Source organism: Arachis ipaensis, chromosome B07 (assembly GCF_000816755.2).
Source record: "Arachis ipaensis cultivar K30076 chromosome B07, Araip1.1, whole genome shotgun sequence".
Lineage (NCBI taxonomy): Eukaryota > Viridiplantae > Streptophyta > Magnoliopsida > Fabales > Fabaceae > Arachis > Arachis ipaensis.
In genome coordinates, this window is record NC_029791.2 from 91,098,572 (window position 1) to 91,121,382 (window position 22,811).

General features: G+C 38.4%; 1 protein-coding gene across 1 annotated transcript; it reads left to right on the plus strand.

Annotated features, from left to right (window-relative positions):
• On the plus strand, positions 18,780–19,295 carry LOC107607414. The gene has a single exon (XM_016309378.1). It carries the CDS (start codon positions 18,780–18,782, stop codon positions 19,293–19,295), a length of 516 nt encoding a protein of 171 aa, XP_016164864.1.

The following is a 22,811-nucleotide window of genomic DNA, read 5'->3' on the forward strand; positions in this document are numbered from 1 at the left end:
TTTCTGTTGTCTCTACTTTCTCTTTCTATCTTTATCTTCTATTTACTGCTTCGCTATATTATGTTATTTGTCTGCTAATCGACCCCAAATAAACGAACATAACTAATAACCCCAGCCCTACTAAGAACTCCCTAGTTCTTACCCCTTCTCTCTCCCTTCCCCCTTCAGATGGAAGTATGAGTACCCTTCCGTAGTTCGTTGATGATGGTTCTTCAATGAGGATTTCGCTCTAGATAGTCTTCTGAGTCTAGGGTGAATCTCGTTCTCTGTTTACATGTATATACTGTGAGACCAGCTAATGTCTGCATCCCATTTGTACGTGAACTTTAACCTAAATCCTATGTACGAGACTCTTGTTGTGTGGCTACTTGATGAGGTACCAGAGAGACGTCATATAGCAATGACTGATCGTGCAGAGGAGTAGCAGATGATATTCTACCTTTTGGTGACGTTCCACCATACTTGTGTTGTGAAGACTTAGAACGAACTTTCCCTCAGTTTAGTAGTTTAGAGGGACTAGGTGGGTATAGAGTCTAGGCTAGCCTGGGCGCCAGCTTAGGGACTTCTTAAACAGGTCAGGGCCTAGGATGTTGTATGTATATATATGTATATAGTTATTATCTAGCCATATCTAGGGGTGTTCTAACTAAAAGTCTATACTCTAATAAAGCCTGAATCACTGAATGTTGCTGACTACCTGTGATATTGGTGCACGAAATTGTGATGTCCAGGCTCAAACTATTCCTGGCACGTGAGCAACTTGGTACGCGTAATCGTGATTACACATTCATACATGTTGGAATAGGATTTACTATCCTTTTGCGTCTGTCACTAACGCCCAGCACTCGCGAGTTTGAAGCTCGTCACAGTCATTCAATCATTGAATCCTACTCGGAATACCACAGACAAGGTTTAGACCTTCCGGATTCTCTTGAATGCCGCCATCATTCTAGCTTACGCCACGAAGATTCCGGTTAGGAGATCTAAGAGATACTCATTCTAGCTTATTTCATGTAGAACAGAAGTGTTTGTCAGGCACGCGTTCATAAGGGAGAAGGATGATGAGCGTCACACATAAGCATCACCTTCATCACGTTCTTGGGTGGGAATGGATATCTTAGAAGCGAAATAAGAAGAATTGAATAGAAAACAGTAGTACTTTGCATTAATCTTTGAGGAACAGCAGAGCTCCACACCTTAATCTATGGCCTGTAGAAACTCTACCGTTGAAAATACATAAGTGAAGGTCCAGGCATGGCCGAGAGGCCAGCCCCTCTGATCTAAGAACCAGGCGTCCAAAGATGGTCTAATACAATAGTAAGAGGTCCTATTTATAATAAACTAGCTACTAGGGTTTACATGAGTAAGTATTTGATGTATAAATTCACTTTTAGGGCCCACTTGGTGTGTGTTTGGGCTGAGCTTAAGTGTTGCACGTGCAGAGGCCATTTGTGGAGTTGAACGCCAGTTTTTGTGCCAGTTTGGGCGTTCAACTCTGGTTTTGGATCCTTTTCTGGCGCTGGACGCCAGATTTGGGCAGAAAGCTGGCGTTGAACGCCAGTTTACGTCGTCAATTCTTGGCCAAAGTATGGACTATTATATATTGCTGGAAAGCCCTGGATGTCTACTTTCCAACGCAATTGGAAGCGCGCCATTTCGAGTTCTGTAGCTCCAGAAAATCCACTTTGAGTGCAGGGAGGTCAGAATCCAACAGCATCAGCAGTCCTTTTTCAACCTCTGAATCTGATTTCTGCTCAAGTCCCTCAATTTCAGCCAGAAAATACCTGAAATCACAGAAAAACACACAAACTCATAGTAAAGTCCAGAAATGTGAATTTAACACAAAATCTATTAAAAACATCCCTAAAAGTAACTAGATCCTACTAAAAACATACTAAAAACAATGTCAAAAAGCGTATAAATTATCCGCTCATCAGATATATTTATGTGTGGTTGTTTATAACTATTTTATCTGTTATCAGTTCTGAACTGATTATGAATGATTCTATTTATTAATTCAAACGTTTTAAAAAAAAAAAAGAAAGTACCTCGCAAACTAACTACGCTTTTAACAACGAATCAGGCTCATATAATAAATAATAGATAATAATTAGGATGACAAATTGGTAGCACTCAGTTTCTGGTATGTCCTAGGCGTACTGAAAATTGGGTCGTTACATGAGGCAAGGTAGTGATAACATCGACCTTGGCCGGGTCTACAAAAATGCCTTCGTGAGATACTACATGTCCTAACACTATACCTTGTCGTACCATAAAGTGACATTTTTCAAAATTTAAGACAAGGTTAGTGTCAACACATCTAGCCAAGACCTTGGCCAAGTTCTCTAAACAACAATCAAATGAGGTACCATAAACGCTGAAGTCATCCATAAAGACTTCCAGACAATTCTCCATTAGATTGGAGAAGACACTTGTCATGCACCGCTGAAAAGTAGCGGGTGTATTACACAGTCCAAATGGCATCTTTTTATAGGCAAAGGTGCCAAACGGACAAGTAAACGTCGTCTTCTCCTGATCTTCAGGAGCAATATGTATCTGGAAGTAGCCAGTAAATCCATCAAGAAAGCAGTAGTGAGATTTACCTACCAAGTGCTCATGCATCTGATCGATGAAGGGTAAGGGGTAATGGTCCTTCTGTGTAGCGGCGTTCAATCTTCTGTAGTCAATACATACTCGCCACGCATTTTGTACTCTTTTAGTAACCATTTCACCGTCATCCTTCTTAACCGTTGTGATGCCCGACTTCTTGGGGACAACCTGAACTGGGCTCACCCACTCACTGTCGGAGATTGGGTATATGATATCCGCATCCAGTAATCTGGTGACCTCTTTCTTCACTACATCGAGGATGGTTGGGTTGAGCCTCTTTTGCGGTTGCCTAACTGGCCTAGCTCCATCTTGGAGAAATATCCTATGCATGCATTTGCGGGGGTCAATTCCCACAATATCCGCTAGGCTCCATCCTATTGCTTTCTTGTACTTTCTTAGAACATCTAGGAGCTTTTCCTCTTCTTCACTTTAAAGCACACTAGCAATAATGACTGGAAACCTTTAGTTATCCTCTAAGAAAGCATACTTCAAATGGGATGGAAGGGGCTTCAGTTCACTTTTTGTCTCAAGCTGAGGTTCCTTTTCATCAAGCTCATGGAGCTCATTCTTGAAAACTTCCTCATGTTCATCCTCTTGGTCATCCGTTTCCTCAACAATGGGGTAGCACAACTTGTCATGGTCTTCTTCTTGCACTTCCGCTACCACTTCATCAATTACATCACATCGGAGCACAGAATGTTCTTTGGGAGGATGTTTCATGGCTTCCTCTAAATTGAACTTGATAATATTGTCTCCAACCCCAAAGGAATATATGCCAGTGAAGGCATCCAACTTGAATTTGGAGGTTTTGAGGAAGGGTCTACCAAGTAGAACGGAGGATGAGCTTCTATTTTCTGCTGGAGGCATTTCAAGGATGTAAAAATCAACTGGAAAAACCAAATCCTTAATTGCCACGAGTACATCTTCCGCTATTCCCATCACTGTGATCACACTTTTATCGGCCAAGGCAAACCACACTGCCGACTTCTTTAATGGAGCTAAATTCAACCACACATAGATAGAAAGTGTCATGATGCTTACACAAGCTCCCAAGTCACACATACAATCATGAAAAGTGTGTCTACCAATACAACAAGACACTAAGCACGGTCCAGGGTCACCACATTTCCTTGGAATAGGTTCCATCAAGGAAAAAATTGAACTACCCAAGGATAATGTCTCTAATTCTCCTATCCTATCCTTGTGTGTACACAAGTCTTTCAAAAATTTTGCATACTTTGGAATTTGTTGAATAGCATCAAGAAGTGGTATGGTTACCTCAACCTTTTTGAACACCTGAAGCATGTTCAAATCAAATTCCAGTGTTTTCTTCGCCTTCTTCACCATGGAAAGGAATGGAATAGGAATGGACTCATCCACTATAGCTTTCCTCTTGGGTTCCTTGAGGTTTACTCCTTCTTCCTCCTGCCTTTTGTCTACCACCTGTTCTTCATGTGGAGCTTCAACAACTACCTCTTCCTCATGAATATCTCCCATGACCCTTGGAGGTATCTCCTCTAATGTAGTACCCGACCGTAGAGTGATGGCATTGAGACCGCCTCTTGGGTTTGGTTGGGGTTGGGATGGAAGGTTAGAGGAACTTGAGGGTTGGTTGGTGTTGTTATTGGGGGTTGGTGGTTGGTTTGACATGTTCATTTTTGAAAGCAAGTTGGTGAGGTTAGCCAATTGAGTATTCAAGGCATCAAATTGAGCCTTGTTGCTCTCATCTCATTTTTCCATGGTGGCTCTAAGCTCATCAACTTGATTGTTGGAAGACGGAGGAGTTTGCTTTTGGTTTTGTTGTCTATGGTATGGTGCTTGGTACTTGGTGTAGTTGTTTTGGTTTTGGTTGGAGTGGCCTTGGTTGGCTTGGTAGTTGGTGTTGTTATGGTAGTATTGGGATGGAGATTAGTTGTTGTTGTGATAAGAAGGAGAGTTGTTCCACCTTTAGTTTTGATTGCTCCCTTGTGCATTATCCCTCTACCCTTGATGTTGATTACCACCTTGATGGTAATTGTTTTGACCTTTAGGAGGGTAGGGTGGACGGTTGTTATAATTTACATTGGCTACCACAAGAGTATGTTTCTCTTGAATTTGATGGCATTGGTCGGTATAATGTGTGGTGCTAGAGCACAAACCACAAATCCTTGGAGGGCCTTCAAGCTGAGCAATCGGAGGTGGGGCTTGGATGGCTTGGATAGAGTAGTATTCCTTTTAATCCTTTTAGATTTGTGTAAGGATGGTGGTCATATCCCTAAGTGCTTTGGCTAGACTTGATTCGGAAGGAGATGGTTCTACCACACCCTTGAGAGGGTTACTTCTCACCCTTGTGTGTTGTGTAGCTTCGGCAACATCCTTTATCAAATTCCAAGCTTCTCCCTCCGTCTTGTTTTTCGAAAGGAAACCACCACTAGAAGCGGTGAGCAATCTTCTATCTTCCGCACAAAGACCTCCGGTAAAGTAGCTAATGAGCAAGTGAGTGGTCATTCCGTGGTGTGGACATGACTCCAATAGCCTCTTGAACCGAGACCAATACTCGTACAAACTCTCTTGGTCTCTTTGCATTATACCCGAAATCTCTTTCCAGATGTAGTCGGTCTTCTCCGGTGGGAAGAACATATCAAGAAACTCTCTTCTCAAGAAATCCCAATTAGTCACAATCTCATCCGGTAGCGAATAAAACCATGTTTTTGCTTGCGCTTCAAGAGAGAAAGGGAAGGCAAAAACCATGATAGCCACCTCATCGGCTCCATGCCTTCGAGCCGTAGAACAAGCAACTTGAAAATCCTTCAAATGTCGGATGGGGTCTTGACCCGGTAACCCATGATACTTAGGAAGTAGATTTATCAAGCTACTCTTCAACTCGAAGTTTGTATCAAGGTTAGGGTACCTTGCTTGCAATGGTTGAAGTATGATATTCGGAGCTCCTTGCTCATGCAAAGTGATCCGGCGTGGCTCCACCATGTGTGGCTCACCTGTAGGATGCAAAGATGTATTAGTAGTGCCAACAGAAGAATAGGAAGTAGCGGACTTCAAGTCACTCTTGGTAACATCTAGTGATTCGGTATTTTCCTCAAGAGAGGCCGAGGTACTAGGCGTATAGTCCAACCGCCGTCTAGCTTGCCGAGTGTGTAACAAAGTTCTTTCAATTTCGGGATCAATATCGGCTAAGCTAGAATTTAGTTGAGACCGAGTCATCAAACTTGAGAGTCATAGCACAAATGTAAAAGAAATCTAAACTATAGCTAAGTATTGAAAGAAGTAAACTATCTACAATATTCACATATTCACATAACCAATATCAAGGCATATGTTGCCACCATTCCCTGGCAACGGCGCCAAAAATTTGATGGTGTCCCAAGGGTGTATTGGTAAAGATTTTCTTTAATAAAATCGCGTTGCAAGTATAGCTCTACCAACAACAATCCTCGGGTATCAAATTTAGAAGAGGGATTTGGTTGTCACAAGTTCAACCCCAATAGAAATAACCGAAGTATTCAAATCTCGGGTCATCTCACAAGGAATGGGCAAACATGTGCTTCAACATTGGTTAGAAATCCGGGGTTATGAGTTATGAGCATGAAAATAAATGGGAATCTTAACAAGCAAGTAATCTCAAATTGCAAGAAACTAATTCAATTAACTAAGCAAAACATGAGCAATTCCAATGAATAAGTAATATTCCACTTAATTCTATTCTAAACCAAACAAGTAACTATAACTAAGACAAATAATTGAGAATTTTGGTTTTCAAATATGAATAATAAAAGCAACTCTTGGCTAGGCATGGGAATTGGGGTCACCATCCTTGTCTAACAACCATATCTTGACAATTATGAGGAACCAAGCTCATTAAGTCTACTTCCAAAAGTCTTAAGTACGTAAGATCGACTCCTAGACTTGAAGTACGTCAAATGGCTTTGATCACATCAACCCATAAGTCCCAACCTACCTACTAATTAGATTAGTAGTTGGTTGGCGTTAATGAGTATCAAATTGATCACCAAGGGTTCTCAAATCACCAATTCATTGAAACCCAATGATTCAAGTTTAGGTAATTCCCTTGGCCTAGGCCAAGAGTGAAAAAGACTACTCCATAATCAAAGTAAACAATTCATCGAACACATGGTAGCATTAACAAAAGACATTATCAAAATAGCAATTAAATTGAAATCTACTAGTACCCACTAGCAATTATCAACATACAATTATCAAAACAACAAAATTAAACATAGAAATCATTAATACAACATCAACAAGTCAAGATTCACAACATTCATGAAATGGGTATAAAATGACAATTAACAAGGATTCTTAAAACTATCACTAGATATAAGCCAAATTGTAACAAGGAATTCAAATTGAGCAATTAAAACTAGTAATTAACAAGATCCAATTCATAATCTAACAAGGGAAGATCAAATTAAAACTTGATCTAGAGTGGAATAAGGGTTTCTTCTCTCGAGAATAACCAAAGAACCAAAAATATAGCTAAAATTGTGTCTTCGTGTAAAAATTATTAATCTCCCTTTTCTCCCTAGCATCCTTGGGTCTTTTCCATGCAGAAACAGCTTGAAATTGGGCCTGATGAGTCTCAGAAATTGCCAGGCACGATTTCCTTTAATGAGGTCACGTGCAGCTTCCCACGCGTGCGCGCCATGCGCGCGCACGCGCCGATTGCTTTTGCGATCCACGGGTGTGCGCCAAGTGCACGTGCGCGTCGATAGGAATCTTCTGATCCGTGCGAATGCGTCCATCCCTGCGCGCCGCTTCTAGCCACCTCATCCACGCGTGCGTGTGGAGTGCGCGGGCGCGCCAATGCTGCTTCTTCCAAGATTTCAATTCTTCATGTTCCTCCCTTTTTGTACATGCTTTCTTCGTCTCTTCTAGGTCATTCCTACCCTATAATTCCTGAAATTACTCAACAAATACATCACGGCATCGAATGGCAATATAAGAGGATTAAAATATGACAATTTTAAGGCAAAATAAGCATGTTTTCCATCATGGAGCAATATTGGGAAATGAACACAAAACCATGCATTTCTTGCAAATAAGTGTGAGAAATATTGATAAAATCTCCTAAAATAAGCACAAGATAAACCACAAAATTGGGATTTATCAGTCAACATAAAATTAAAAAGAAAAAATTCTATAAGAAAACTAAATATATATAGATAAACCCCTTTATTATGAACAGAAACATTATAAAAAAAATCTATAAAACCCTTAAAGAAAAAACAAGTAACATGTTGAAAATGTAAAAAAAAGGACATTATGCTAATAAGTGTACAACAGAACAAAAAATAAATAAAATAGAAAATAAAGAAATTAAACACGCTTTAACAGCCATATTAATCAACTCAGAATCAGAAGAAGAATCAATTTATGAGGACTCTTCTAAAACTGAAGATTATTTTATACAACAATTTGACCTTATGTCAGAAGAAGAAAGATCAGAAGAAAATAGTGAAAAAGATTAGCAGAATAATTGTTTAGGAATAGGATTATGTAACTGTAGAAATTAGGAATAGGATTATGTAACTGTAGAAATTGTGAAAAAACTATAAATGTTTTTACTAGAGAACAGACTTCTACACTAATAAAAATAATTGATAAGTTGGAGGATACCCCATTAAGAGACGAATTCATAAATTAATTAGCTGAATTAGTTAAAAAAGAAGAAGAAAGTAAGTAGGAAGTAAGACCAATAGAAATAAAGGAAATTTATAATCGGTTTTAGAACCCACAAGAAGAAGTCTCTCTTAATTCCCTTAAAGAGGGGATAAAAAAGTTGAAAAGAGAAATTTCAGAATTAAAACAACAAAATATTAATATGGATTATAGATTACTAAAAATAGAAGAAGAAAATATAATAAAAATCCAAGAACAAACTTCGCAAAATAGTACTAGTAAAATAGAAGGAACTAGTAATATAATAATTCCAGAAAATTATATTAACATGGGTCCAGAAAATTACATAAATATACTAACTTTATTAGTAAACCAAAAATGGTTCTCTACGATAACCTTAATTGTAGGAGAAGAAAAATTTGATTTCATAGCTATGGTAGATTCAGGAGCTAATGTTAGTTGTATACAAGAGGGGCTAATACCTACAAAATATTATGAAAAGACTACAGAAAAAATTCTTAAAGTAGAAAATGACAGAATGACTATAGACTATAAACTATCCAACGCAAAAATTTGTAAAAATCGAGTCTGTTTTTCCACTACATTCTTTTTGGCAAGAAATATATCTCATCAAGTCATATTAGGAAATCTGTTTACTATATTATTATATCTCTTTAATGGTGATATAGATGGAATTACTTGTTTACATATTCCAAATCATCCTGTTCATTTCGAATTTATCACTAAACCTAAACAATATGAACTCAATATTTTACAACATCTATCTACCCAAGTTAATGTTATAGAAAGGAAAACAAAACAAACTAACTATTTAAATCAGAAAAATATTTTACAACCTTTACCTGCCCAAGTTAATGTTATAGAAAGAAAAACAAAACAAATCAACTATTTAAATCAAGAAATTATATATAAAAGCATAGAAGAACAATTATAAACTTCTGAAATACAAAATAAAATAAAAGGAATTGAAGAAAAAATTAAAAAAGAATTTTGTAGCCTAAATCCCAAAACTTTTTACCATAGAAAGTTACATGAGATATCCTTACCATATGAAGATGGATTCAATGAAAAGGATATTCCAATAAAGGCAAAACCAATAAATATGAATAAAGAATATTTAGAATATTGTAAAAAAGAAATACAAGAACATCTGGATAAAGGACTAATAAGGCCTTCAAAATCACCATGGAGCTGTACAGACTTTTATGTGATGAAAGCATCTGAAATAGAAAGAGGTGCTCCCAGATTAGTCATCAATTATAAACCTCTTAACAAAGTACTAAAATGGATTAGATATCCCTTACTAAATAAAAGCGATTTAATTAAAAGATTAAATAAAGTAAATATCTTTTCAAAATTTGATCTAAAATCAGGATATTATCAAATTGCAGTAAAAGAGGAAGATAGATATAAAACAGCTTTTATAGTACCCTTTAGACATTATGAATGGAACGTAATACCCCAAGGATTAAAAAATGCTCCAAGCGATTTCCAATATATAATGAACAATATATTTTACCCACAAATAGAATTTACCATAGCATATCTTGATGACGTATTAGTATATTCAAAAGTAATAAATCAGCATATATATCATCTAGAAAAATTTATGAATATTATAAAAGAACAAGGATTAGTTTTAACAGAAAAAAATGAAAATTTTTATAACTAAAGTAAGATTTTTAGGATATGAAATCTATCAAGGGACTATAGTACCTATTAAAAGAGACATTGAATTTGCTGATAAATTTCCAAATTAAATAACCGACAAAAAACAACTACAAAGATTTTTAGGATGTTTAAATTATGTAGCAGAATTCTTACCAGGAATAAGAGTCACGTGCGAACCTCTTTATAAAAGATTAAGAAAAAATCCACCTCCATGGATAGAAGAAATGACTTCTATAATAATAAAAATAAAGAACGCGATAAAAGAAATACCCTGTATAAGTATTCTAGATCCATTGGCTAAATTAATTGTAGAAACAAATGCATCAGAATTAGGATATGGAGAAATTCTTAAACAAATACCTCCTAATAGCTCAAAAGAATAAATAGTAAAATACCATTTAGGAATTTGGAACCAGGCTCAAAAGAATTAAAAAAGAAATACTTGCCATAGTATTATGTGTTTCAAAATTTTTTTTCAAGAGGAATTATTTAATAAGACATTTAAAAATCTGGTTTCAAAACAAATATTTGCCAAATGGCAGGCTATTCTATCATGTTTCGATTTTACTATTGAACATATAAAAGGCGAACTAAATTCACTCCCTGACTTTCTTACTAGAGAATTTTTGCAGGGAAAGAATGGATCAAAAACCAGCCTCCTTTAAAGATTATGGTTAACCTTTTGACCAAATAAAAGAGAGAAAATTACCAATTACTCCTGTACCAGCAAAAATATTATCATTAAGACCTATGACTATGTCAAAAGTTGTAAAAACATCTTCATCATCATCACCTTCTAAGAGCTCTTTAATTACTACGAATAATAAATTTACATTACTGAACCCTTGAAAGAACAGTTTCCATATTATGAAAAACCCAATCCGATCAGAATATTAGCCATTGAAAAAGAGTGGTTCAAAAAAGATAGAAAAACCTATACAAAACTATTTTCCCAAATACTTTTCATTATATTCCTGTTAACCCACAAAAAATCCAAAAATTTTATGAATTCATATTAGTAGACGCCGGATCCATTGAATTAACACATTATAGGGATCCCAATACTAAACAACCCATTTATTCAAAAATAAAAATCATGAAAATATTGTCCTTACAAGAGTGAGAATTACTCCCATATCAATCTAAAAACTTCTCATTAAAACTTGAACCTCAGAATTATACTTATTATGATTACCAAGAAGCATGGAATCATACATTATTCCTATCACCAAGTCCCCATTCCTGGTTCATTTGGTTCAGACGGGGGCTATCACTACAATTTCCCAAATGGTTCGAATCATGGTTCCAAACCGTTGGACCGTTAGAAGCCTTTTTTCCAAAAAAAAAGTTAGCTTGGCCTATGAATATTTTAAAAGCAAGTCATCATTTTTACAAGAATATAAATTCATTTTGTTTATAGCAGCCATGGGAATAAGCTGGATTATGACATGGGAGTATGATTCAGCAGCCTATGAAGAATTCCCAAATAATAAATACTTAGTAAGAATAATAAAAATAAAATGGTGGAATAAATATGACATAAATTTTCTAAGGAAAGCAACTATTGACCAATGGTTAATATCATCACAAAAGCATCCAGCAATAACAGCTTCAAGCACTACTAATGAACAAATAGCCATTAAGAAAGAGACCCAATTCTTAGCTCAGAAGCAACAAATTATGGCAACTCTAGTGGCAGCAATATCAGAAGAAGATATCCGAAACTCACTACAAGAAATCCAGGCCGTTCATCTTGGACAAGACGAAGAAGTCCAATCCAGTCCGGCTCATTATTTTCAAGATTCTCAAGACTATTTTGAAATGTAATATAATAACAATAAGAACAGTATATGAGCTCAAGGTAAAAAGCCCAGTTAAAAAGAAAATGATCTCTGTAAAAAAAAAGAAGCAAACAGTAAATGTCGGCAAAACAGTAAATATTGGCAAACAGTAAAAGCAAAAAGTACTGCCGGTAAATAGTAACCAAATAATAATCATTTGAGGTCTATAAATACCAAAGGCCTCATTCATTCCAAGGCATAAAAAAATTGAAAGCTCTAAAGCTCTCTCTACTTCCATATCTTCTTACTTCAAAGATTTTCTAAATATTTGTAATTATCTTCAAGATTGTATCAACTTTACAAGCAATAATAGTACAAGTTCATCTCTGTAAGCTTACTATCTTATTCCTTATTTTCTTATAACACTTCTTCTTTATTATCTTAGTTATTATTTAAGTTCTTATAACATGAAAGACTTTCAAAAAAGACTTATCTCTTTAAAGCTTGTTAGAAGAAAAATGAAAATAAGAATGATGGCAATAGCATTGAAGATAAGAAGATTAACAACTGAATCTTCAGAATTAACAATAGAAATAGAAAGCTAAATAAAAAGATAATTAGAGTTAGAAAATTTATAAGTAATATTAAAGCCAGTAAATCATTAAAAAGTGTTAAAGAAAGTACTAAAAATAAAAGTATCTATAGAATTAGACAAATAATTCTTAGAGTAAGAATGATGAGATTACAAGAAATGATACAACCGGCACCAGTTTTTCAAGTTTAAATGATTCAGCCTTTACAAAATCAGCCTTTACAAGATTCTTTACAAGTTCAATCTTGTATACCTTGCAATCTTGTATCTTTATCATGATGTAACTTGTGCCCTACGCTTTTAGTTATTGTGTGAACATTTTGCACTTTTCTATCTCTATTTTAAGCTTTATTTTTTCATCGGGCTTCTAGTATTATTAATTCTTTCTATATATTATATTATATTATATGAGAAATATCGTAGCACTTTGTTATCCTTTGTTTTACGGTATGAGGTAAGGCTTAGGGTAATAGGGTGTTAAATTTAGTGGTACCAGAGTGTAACACCCTACCACACAGAGTCTTATGCTTAAGTCATAAAACAGAGGTGGCGAGGTATTACGACCTCTAAAATAAAATTTAGAACATATAGTATTTCAAGGAATGTTCATAACTAAGAGCCTTTGAATAAGTGGGTAACTCAAAACCGATAAATGAAAAGCGCAACACTCCGATCGATAACGTAAACGAATAATATAAGATCAAACTAAAGCGAAGAGATATACATGTCACTAATTGATTTGCATGTCACTAAAGCTAGCCTTTCACTTTGATTAGGCAAGGACTTGTGAATTCAAATTAATTACTTTCACTTGACTTTCCTTCATGCTAGAGGTTAACTAAGTGAAGCAATAACTAGTTGTGATCACAATTGATAGAGATTTTGTTGATAGAAAGTCCAATTCTCACTCCTAGCCAAGGCTTTTGCATTACTTGATTGTCATTCACACTATTAGCTCACTTGCTCCTTTCTTGCCTTAAACTCCAATACACCAATACAACCTCTAACCAATGATGTGCATCTTGGAGCACTCCTAGGGAGAATGACTCGGGACTAATACTCTCGGTTATTGATTTTGGATTGTGGCAACACAATTTCTTTGTTTGATGTGGAATTGCGTGTCGGTTTAGGCTATACTCACAGTTGGATTTATTGATAAATTCTATACCGGCATAAAACTCACTCATCAAAATGGCACCGTTTCCGGGGAGTTGTACTTGAGTGCCATGTTGTTGGTTAATGTAAATATGTAGATATGTGCATACTTGCATTTTTCTTGATTGTGTGCCTTAGTTCAATTGTTAGTTAGGATTACTCTTTGTTTGATTCACTTTATTATCATGAGCTCTCTATCTCTTTCCTTGAATGACGTGTTCCTTACCGGATCCGAGCTTAGCTACATTTGATCCTGAGATAGAAAGAACTTTGCTTCACATTAGACAACCTCGGAGACGGTTGGCTTTTGGAGGTGGTAAAAATGTTTTTGCTAATTCACCCACCATATCCGAAGTTGATTCCGAATCGTCATTCGAAGAAGGCACTGTTTACTCTTCCATAGATACTACTAATTACTCTTCCATTGATCTAGGTACAGACACTATGGCTGCTCCAAGGCGAGTCACTCTCAAGGAAGCCAGTGCTCCGGATTTTATTCTTCAACCTACTCACATTCGTCATCCGGACTTGAATGCTAATTTTGAGCTTAAAACCGCTTTGATCAATCTTCTTCCCAAGTACCAAGGGCTTCCAGCTCAAGATCCTATTAGGCACCTTAAGGACTTCCAAGGTGTATGTTCTACTACTAGGCGGGAAGGCTCTAGTGAAGTTGTGGTTTGGTTGTATACTTTTCCTTTCTCTCTTGAAGGGAGAGCTAAGGAGTGGTTCTACTCTTTGCTAAGTTAGATTGTTAGTGATTGGGACTTGCTTAGACGGGAATTCTTAAACAAATTCTTTCCTGCGGCGGTGACCAATAAGTTGTGGAAAGAAATTTCATGCATTGTCCAAGGTGAATTGGAAACTCTATACAAGTATTGGGAACGGTTTCGAAAGCTTCTTGACTCATGCCCCAACCATATGATTGACACTCTAGTGTTGCTTAGCTATTTTTGCCAAGAAATGAAGCCACAAGACAAGATCCTCCTAGATGCTTCAAGCAATGGTTCCTCGACAAAATATAGAACGGCGGAGGAAGCTTGGCAATTGATCACCGATTTGGTCGAGTCCACCTTACATGCCAGATAAAGAAGAAATCATCATAGAGCTGTTAATGAAGTTTCCTCTAGTGGTGAGACCGCCGCTCTTACCAAAACCTTGGGTGAGATGAAAAGCATTCTAAAGCAACTCCAAATAAATCAACAACAACCTCCATTTCATCAACAACAACCTCCAGCACTTCCTCAACAACAACAAATTCAACAATTGGTCCCCAAAGAGTATGCGGTATTTGCTCTTGCTAGTCCCATTACACGGACGAATGTCCAAGTCTCCAAGAAGATAACACCTTGGCGGCCACCCATAATTTCTATGACCATCCTAATCAAGGATACTATCCACAAAGTGGTAATTTCAAACAAGGGTATCCCCAATAAGGGGGCAATTACAATCAAGGGGGCAACAACTATAATCAAGGTTGGAGAGATAATTCCAACTAAGGATGGCAGGACAATTATCAACAATGAGGTAGGGACAATGGAGGAAACCAAAGATGGAACAATAACAACAACTCACAAAACCCTCTATATCAACAACCAAACCAAGGAAGAAACTACCAAACATACCAACCGCCTCATCATAGGCAACCACTCCAACCCAACCAATCACAAGCCTCTCAAATCATCTATCCTTCCTCTTCCTCCAGCCAAGATGAGACACTCTGGTCCATACTCCAAGGACAAAAAGAAATTCAAACTACACTTGCCTCATGCCTTACCGGACTTACTTCTACCCTCCAAGCCCTCATAGCTTGTATGGAACCACCTTCTACCTCCAATCCTCAAACTTCAAGTTCTAGTGCCATACCCTCTCAATCTCTACCCAACCCCAAGGGTGGCATCAATGCCATTACCTTCAGGTCCAGAACTCAATTACAAGAGAGGAGTGCAAAGGCACCTAGTCCAATGATAGTTACCGAAGTTGAGGATGTGGTTAAGATAGAAGAAATTGAATAGGAGGATGAAGCACATGAGGAAGTTGAAGATGAAGTTTCTCAACCAAGGAGTGAAATCTCTAGAGATGAACAAGTCTTGGAGGAAGTTGCTCAACCAATTCCATTTCCTACATTGGCAATAAAGACCAAAAAGCGTGTAGAGCTTGACCCCAAAATGGTGGAAATGTTCAAGAAAGTTGAGGTAAATATCCCTCTCTTCGATGCTATCCATCAAGTACCTAAATATGCAAAGTTTCTTAAGAATTTGTGTATGAACAAAGATATAATCTATGAGTTAAAAAATATTTCATTGGGGATCGGAGTTCCATTTCGGTTTTAATGGGAGCAATACCGGAAAAGTGTGGTGATCCGGGCCCTTGCTTAGTCACGTGTACCATAGATGGAGTTCATTTCATTGATTGTATGTGTGATCTTGGTACATGCCTTAGCATTATACCTCTTTTCGTTTATCATATATTGAAGCTCCCACCGTTGAAGCGGTCGGTGGCTAGGTTTGTCTAGGCGGATAAGAGCATAATAACTGTGACGGTATTGCGGAAGATGTGTTGGTAAATATAAAGGGTTTGGTATTTTTGAGGCCTTGAGATGCCACCTAGTGAATCCGAAAGGACATCATCTATCCTACTCAGGAGGCCATTTTTGAGGACCTCTAGGTTCAAATTGGATGTCTATTTGGGAACTTATTCTCTTGAGATTGACAGAAGAGTTGTAAGCTTTAGTCTTGATGAAGCCATGAGGCACCCACCGGAGAATCACTCCATATTCCGGTGTGACTTAATTGACAATGTTGTGGCCGAAGTACATTGTGCAAATATTGATGAGAAGAGTATGATTGAAGAATCAAGTGTGGGGAGCTCCCACGAATGCGAAGAGAACACCATACCCCCTCCGGATCCACCGGAAGTTCAAATGCCCAATCGAGAACAACATGTAGAGTTGAAACCACTACCGCCCCATCTAAAATATGCCTATCTTGATGAAGCTCACAAGTTCCCAGTAATTGTTACAAGGGAACTCACTCCTCAACAAGAGAAGTTGCTTAATATTCTGAAGAAGAACAAAAGAGCTATAGGATGGAGCTTGGCGGACCTAGTGGGCATAAGCCCCCAAGTGTGTGAGCACTAAATCTTCTTAGAAGAAGGAGCTAGACCTATTCGGCAACCTCAAAGGCGTTTGAATCCTACAATTCTAGAGGTTGTAAAGAAGGAGGTAACCCGGTTATTAGAGGCGGACATCATTTACCCCATTTCGGATAGTGAATGAGTAAGTCCCGTCCAAGTTGTTCCAAAGAAGTCCGGGGTGACCACAATCAAGAATAAGAGCGGAGAGCTTATAGCTACAAGGGTGCAAACCTCATGGAGGGTATGTATTGACTACTGGCGTTTGAACACAGCCACTAGGGAGGATCACTTTCCGCTACCGTTTATCGACCAAATGCTTGATCGAGTGTCTGGTAAATCTTATTACTGTTTCATAGATGGCTATTCGGGGTATTTTCAAATCCACATTGCTTTAGAGGATCAAGAGAAAACTAGCTTTACGTGCCCCTTTGGAACTTATGCCTACAAGCGTATGCCATTTGGCTTATGCAACGCGCCGGCAACTTTCCAAAGGTGTATGATGAGCATATTTGCCGATCTTCTAAAGCATTGCATGGAGGTGTTCATGGACGATTTTAGTGTCTATGGGGACTGTTTTGATCTTTGCTTGGACAACCTCACAAAAGTGTTGGAGAGGTGTACTAAATCAAATCTTGTCTTAAATTTTGAGAGATGTCATTTTATGGTTAGACGAGGTATTATTTTAGGACACGTTGTCTCTAACAATGGTATTTTTGTGGATCCAGCAAAGATCAATGTTATATCTAGTTTTCCTTACCCCTCCTCCGAGAGGGAAGTCCGTGCGTTCCTTGGTCATGCAGGTTTTTACCGGCGATTCATTAAGCCAAGATAGCATTACCCCTATCTCGATTGTTGTAAAAGGATGTGGACTTTGAATTGAGCCAAGAGTGCATTGAGGCCTTTGACAAGCTCAAAATTGCCTTGAACCAAGCTCTTATAGTGCGAGGACCAGATTGGACTAGACCTTTTGAGATCAGGTGTGACGCCTCAAACTATGCGGTGGGAGCTGCGCTAGCACAGCGCGAGGGTAAGAATCCTATGTCATCGCCTATGCATCAAAAACTTTAGATGGAGCCCAGTCCAATTACACTACCACCGAGAAAGAGTTGTTGGCTATTGTCTTCGCTTTGGATAAATTTCGAGCTTATCTACTTGGTTCCAAGGTGGTAGTGTACTCGGATCATGCGGTGTTAAAATATTTATTGGCTAAGAAGGAATCCAAACCAAGGTTGATTAGAAGGGTTTTGTTATTGCAAGAATTTGACCTAGAAATTAAAGATAGGAGTGGTTCGCAAAACCTAGTGGCGGATCACTTGAGTCGCCTTGAGCACACCAAAGGCGACCCCACTCCTATTAATAATTCTTTTCCCTTTGAGGGCTTGCAAGCAATCTCTAAAGTCATACCTTGGTATGCACCAATTGCCAATTACTTGGTGTCTCGCACCTTTCCTCCTAATCTCTCCAAGTATCAAAAGGATATGCTAAAATGCGAATCCAAATGCTATGTATGGGATGACCCATACCTTTGGAGATGTGGTGCGAATCAAGTAATTCGGAGGTGCATCCCACAAACTGAATTCCAATCAATCTTGGAAGCTTGCCACTCCTCTGAGGGTGGTGGCCATTATAGACCCCAAAGGACGGCAAGAAAGATCCTAGATTGTGGATTTTGGTGGCCAATCCTTTTCAAGGACTCTTCTCTCTTTTGTAAATCTTATTTTCAATGTCTTAGATTTGGTAATATCTTCAAGAAGGATGAAATACCCCAACAAACCATGCTATTTTGTGAGATTTTTGATGTGTGGGGTATCGACTTCATGGGGCCATTCCCAAACTCCAATGGTTTTCTCTACATTCTACTAGCCAAATGGGTGGAAGTTATACCCACCCAGACGGACGATGCTAATGTGATCCTTTCTTTTGTGAGGAATAACATAATTTATCGCTTTGGGTCGCCACGAGAAATCGTGAGTGATCAAGGCTCACATTTTTGCAACAAGAGAATGGAAGGGCTAATGAGAAAATATGGGATCATGCATAAAGTAGCCACGGCCTACCATCCCCAAACGAACGGCCAAGCCGAGGTTTCCAATCGGGAGATTAAATGCATATTGGAAAAGATTGTGAAGCCTCATCGAAAGGATTGAAGTTCTAAGCTCACCGACGCACTATGGGCCTACCGAATGGCTTACAAGAAGCCAATTGGTATGAGCCCATTTCGGTTGGTCTATGGCAAAGCTTGCCACCTACCGGTGGAGATAGAGCACATGGCATACTGGGCCGTCAAAGAGTGCAATTCAAGTTTGGGAGGGACTGGAATTGAGAGAAAACTACAATTAGTGGAATTGGAATGTTTGAGGTTAGAAGCCTATGAGAACTCTAGACTCTACAAGGAGAGGATGAAAGCCGTGCACGATAAGAACATAAGGGGAAGAGAATTTAGGGCCAGCGAACTAGTCCTCCTCTACAATTCAAGATTGAGGTTGATGCCCGGAAAGCTAAGGTCAAGATGGGAAGGACCTTATAGAGTAGAAAAGGCGGAGCCGTATGGGGTTTATCATTTGCGCCATCCATCAAGCTCCAACATCTTCAAGGTTAATAGGCATCGCCTAAAGTTGTATCATGGAGAAAAGATAAAAAGCAACAAGGAGATTGAGGTGTTCCTTTTGGAAGATGCACCTAATGGCAAAGAGAATTGAGTTAGTGACCGTCCAACTTAAGGACATTAAACAAAAGTGCTAGGTGGGAGACACCCCACCATGGTGAGATCTATCTTTTTTGTCTCTTTTGTATATAACGTTTAAATTGTTGCTTGATTTGGTGAATGCTTAGTTTTTGAGATTGTTTAGATAGACTTTATTGTGCTAAGTTGTGATGTTCATGAAGGTTTGCATTGATCTTAAATAGGTTGGATCCTTAGTGTGGAAGACAACACTCTATTTTGAGCATTACATAGATTTTTGAGTGTTTCTGGTCTCTTTGGCTTAATTGCCCACTAAATTTATGATGAAAATGCATTCCTTCATGTTAAAAAAAAAGAGGGTACCCACGCGTGGGCGTATGTGACGCGTCCGCGTCGTTGGCCTTTCGCTACTCCTTGTAATGAAAACCAGAGAGTTGCGCAACATATGAGCCAGCACTGAGTCCCACGCATAACCCCTCTCAGGCGTACGCGCACATGACGCGTACGCGTCCCTGAACCTAATCTAGCAACCCATGCGCAAGCGTGCTAAACGCGTACACGTCGGTTGCGTTTCTCATCCTCTGGGTATGTGAACCCGAGAGTTATGCAAAAGCTGGGCCCATACTTCACCCGCCGCATGACTCGTCCCACGCGTGTGCGCACATGCGTATGCACCCTGATAATAAGAATTGCTCGATGGTCTAGATTTTCTTCTTATAGAAAAGAATTACTTCGTTGTAAGCATAGCTCCAAATTAACAAACAATTCTCACATAAAAAATTTTTGGTTGTCACAAGGAACAAACCCCAAATAAGAAATAACCGAAGTATTTAGACTCCGGGTTGTCTCACAAGGAATTGCAATGAAGTGTATGCTTATTGGCTATGAAGGGGGCAAGGGGGTTTGGTTGATAAAAGAGGCGATAAAATAGATGACAAGAAAAGTAAAGAAAGCAATTAAAGAAAGCAATTAATAAAGAGAGACATTCATGGCAAGGATTGAGATCATAGGCTTTCCATCCTAGTCACTAATAACAATAATTAACAAGAATTTATCTTATTTCATCATTTCCAACATTGGAAGAAGGTGTAAGTTATCTTCCATGAGAGAAAGTCAAACAAGACTAGCTAATCTCAATCCAAATGTCCCAATCAACTCACTAATTAAATTAGCAAGAGATTGGAGTCAATGGAATTAATATTAACTAACAACTCTAGATCACCAATCTAAATTGGGTTTTCATGACTCAAGATTACCTAATTACTCTTTCCAACCCAAGAATGCTCAAAGTCTACTCTAAAACCCAACCAAGCATTTTGTCAAACACTTCGTGGGTACAAAAGGAAAATATGGTAAAAGTGCAAGAATGATAAATCTACCAACTACCAATTGCAAGAAAAGTAAATTCACAACTCAATCATCAATAAAGGAAACATCAAACATCAAATTTCATTAAATGTAAACCAAATCCAACATGAGTATTCATAAACATGAAAGAAGCATAAAAGTAAAATTAACACTACAAACCATGAGAATGAAAGAGTAGAAGAAATAATTCACAAAGGAAATGAGATGAAATCATGAAATTGAACCTAGATCTAAGACGGAAATGTCCTAAGAACCCTAATTCTAGAGAGAAGATAGAGCTTTTCTCTTTAGAAACTAACCTACAAGATGCTAAGTTACAAACAATTGCTCCCCCTTTGCTTGGGCTTCAATTCTGCATGAAATACACTAAGAAACACGTTGGATTTGGGCCTGGGCAGCTCAGAAATCACCCCCAGAGTTTTGCCTTTAAGTGGGTCACGTGCGAGTAACGGCGCGTACGCGCCATGTGCGCGTGCGCATCGCTTGGCCATTTTTCTCATCCGCGCATACGCGCCATGTACGCATACGTGTCACCATGCGATGCCACTTCTGCGCGCGCACGCGCCTTATACGCTTGCACGCCCATTGAAGTATTCCCAATCTTTGTTTCTTCATGCGTTCTCCACTTTGTATGGTTTTCTCCTCATTTCTTCCATCCAATACTTGCCTTATGAACCTGAGATCACTCAACAAATACATCAAGGCATCGAATGGAATTAAAGTGAACTAAAATCACCAATTTAAGGGCCTAAAAGCATGTTTTCACATTTAAGCATAATTTAGGGGAGAATTACAAAACCATGCTATTTCATTGAATAAATGTGGGAAAAGGTGATAGAATCCCGTGAAATAAGCACAAGATAAACCACAAAATTGGGGTTTATCACACCCCGCTACTGATCTGCGCACCCATTAACTTCCCTTATGGAGAACCTAGTTTCAAGCCCTCATCCAAGAATAAAGAGAATTTCAAAGGAAGCAAGAGAATTGCATGGCAACTCCTGCCGAGGCTTTGTCACGTCTAGCACCCTTTCACTCCACCCTTAGTAACCTTGCCCCTCCACCCTTGCCACACCCATCAACCCTAAAATCTAACATTGATGCTATAACTCCGGAAGGAAGTGAACCGGTTAATGAGAAAAACCCTCAACCTACCCTATAATTCCTGAAATCACTCAGCAAATACATCACGGCATCAAATGGAAATAGAAGAGGATTAAAATATGGCAATTTTAAGGCAAAATAAGCATGTTTTTCATCATGGAGCAATATTAAGAAGGAAACACAAAACCATTCATTTCTTGTGAATAAGTGTGGAAAAATTTGACAAAACCCCCTAAATTCTACACAATATAAACCACAAAATTGGGATTTATCAATAACAAGAACATATATACTCATTTGTTCATTGCTTTTGTTGATATCATTGCGTTTTATTTTTCTTATTCATCTTGAACTATCACCCTTTTGGCTTGGAGTCTAGTTGTTATCATGTTGCAGGGGGTAGCAATTTCGACGTTGGTCCACCTCAAGGTATGGGATGTCAATTTGAGAAAGGGTCACAAGCAATCAACTCTTGGCAACAAGGACCGTTGTGAGGGCCCTACGATCTTAATGTCTATCAACCTCTCACACCTAGTGGGACACGTCCTCACAACAATTTTGCCCATTCATATGCTTATGGTCCATGCCCTCAACATGAAATGCAACCATCATACCCGCAAGCTCCTTTACCTTTTTCACCACCGATTCCCTCCCCATCCATCTATCTACCACCTCACTTAGGACAACCTAGCTTCCACCACCAACCCATCCCCATTAACTTTCCTTATGGAGAGTCTAGCTTTCAAGCCCTCATCCAAGAGCAAAGAGAATTGCATGGCAACTCTTGCCGAGGCTTTGTCATGTCTAGCACCTTCTCACTCCACCCCTAGTAACCTTACCCCTCCAACCTTGTCACACCCATCAAACCCGAATTCTAGCATTGATGCTATAACTCCAGGAGGAAGTGAGCTGCTTAATGAGATAAACCCTCAACCAACTCTTCCGAAGGAGGAATCTATTGATGGGGGCGAGAATTTCATTGAAGATGGAAGAGAGGATGACCTTGAGGTAGATAGCCATCATGAGTTTCAAAAGGGTTTAAGTGATGAAGAAGATAAAA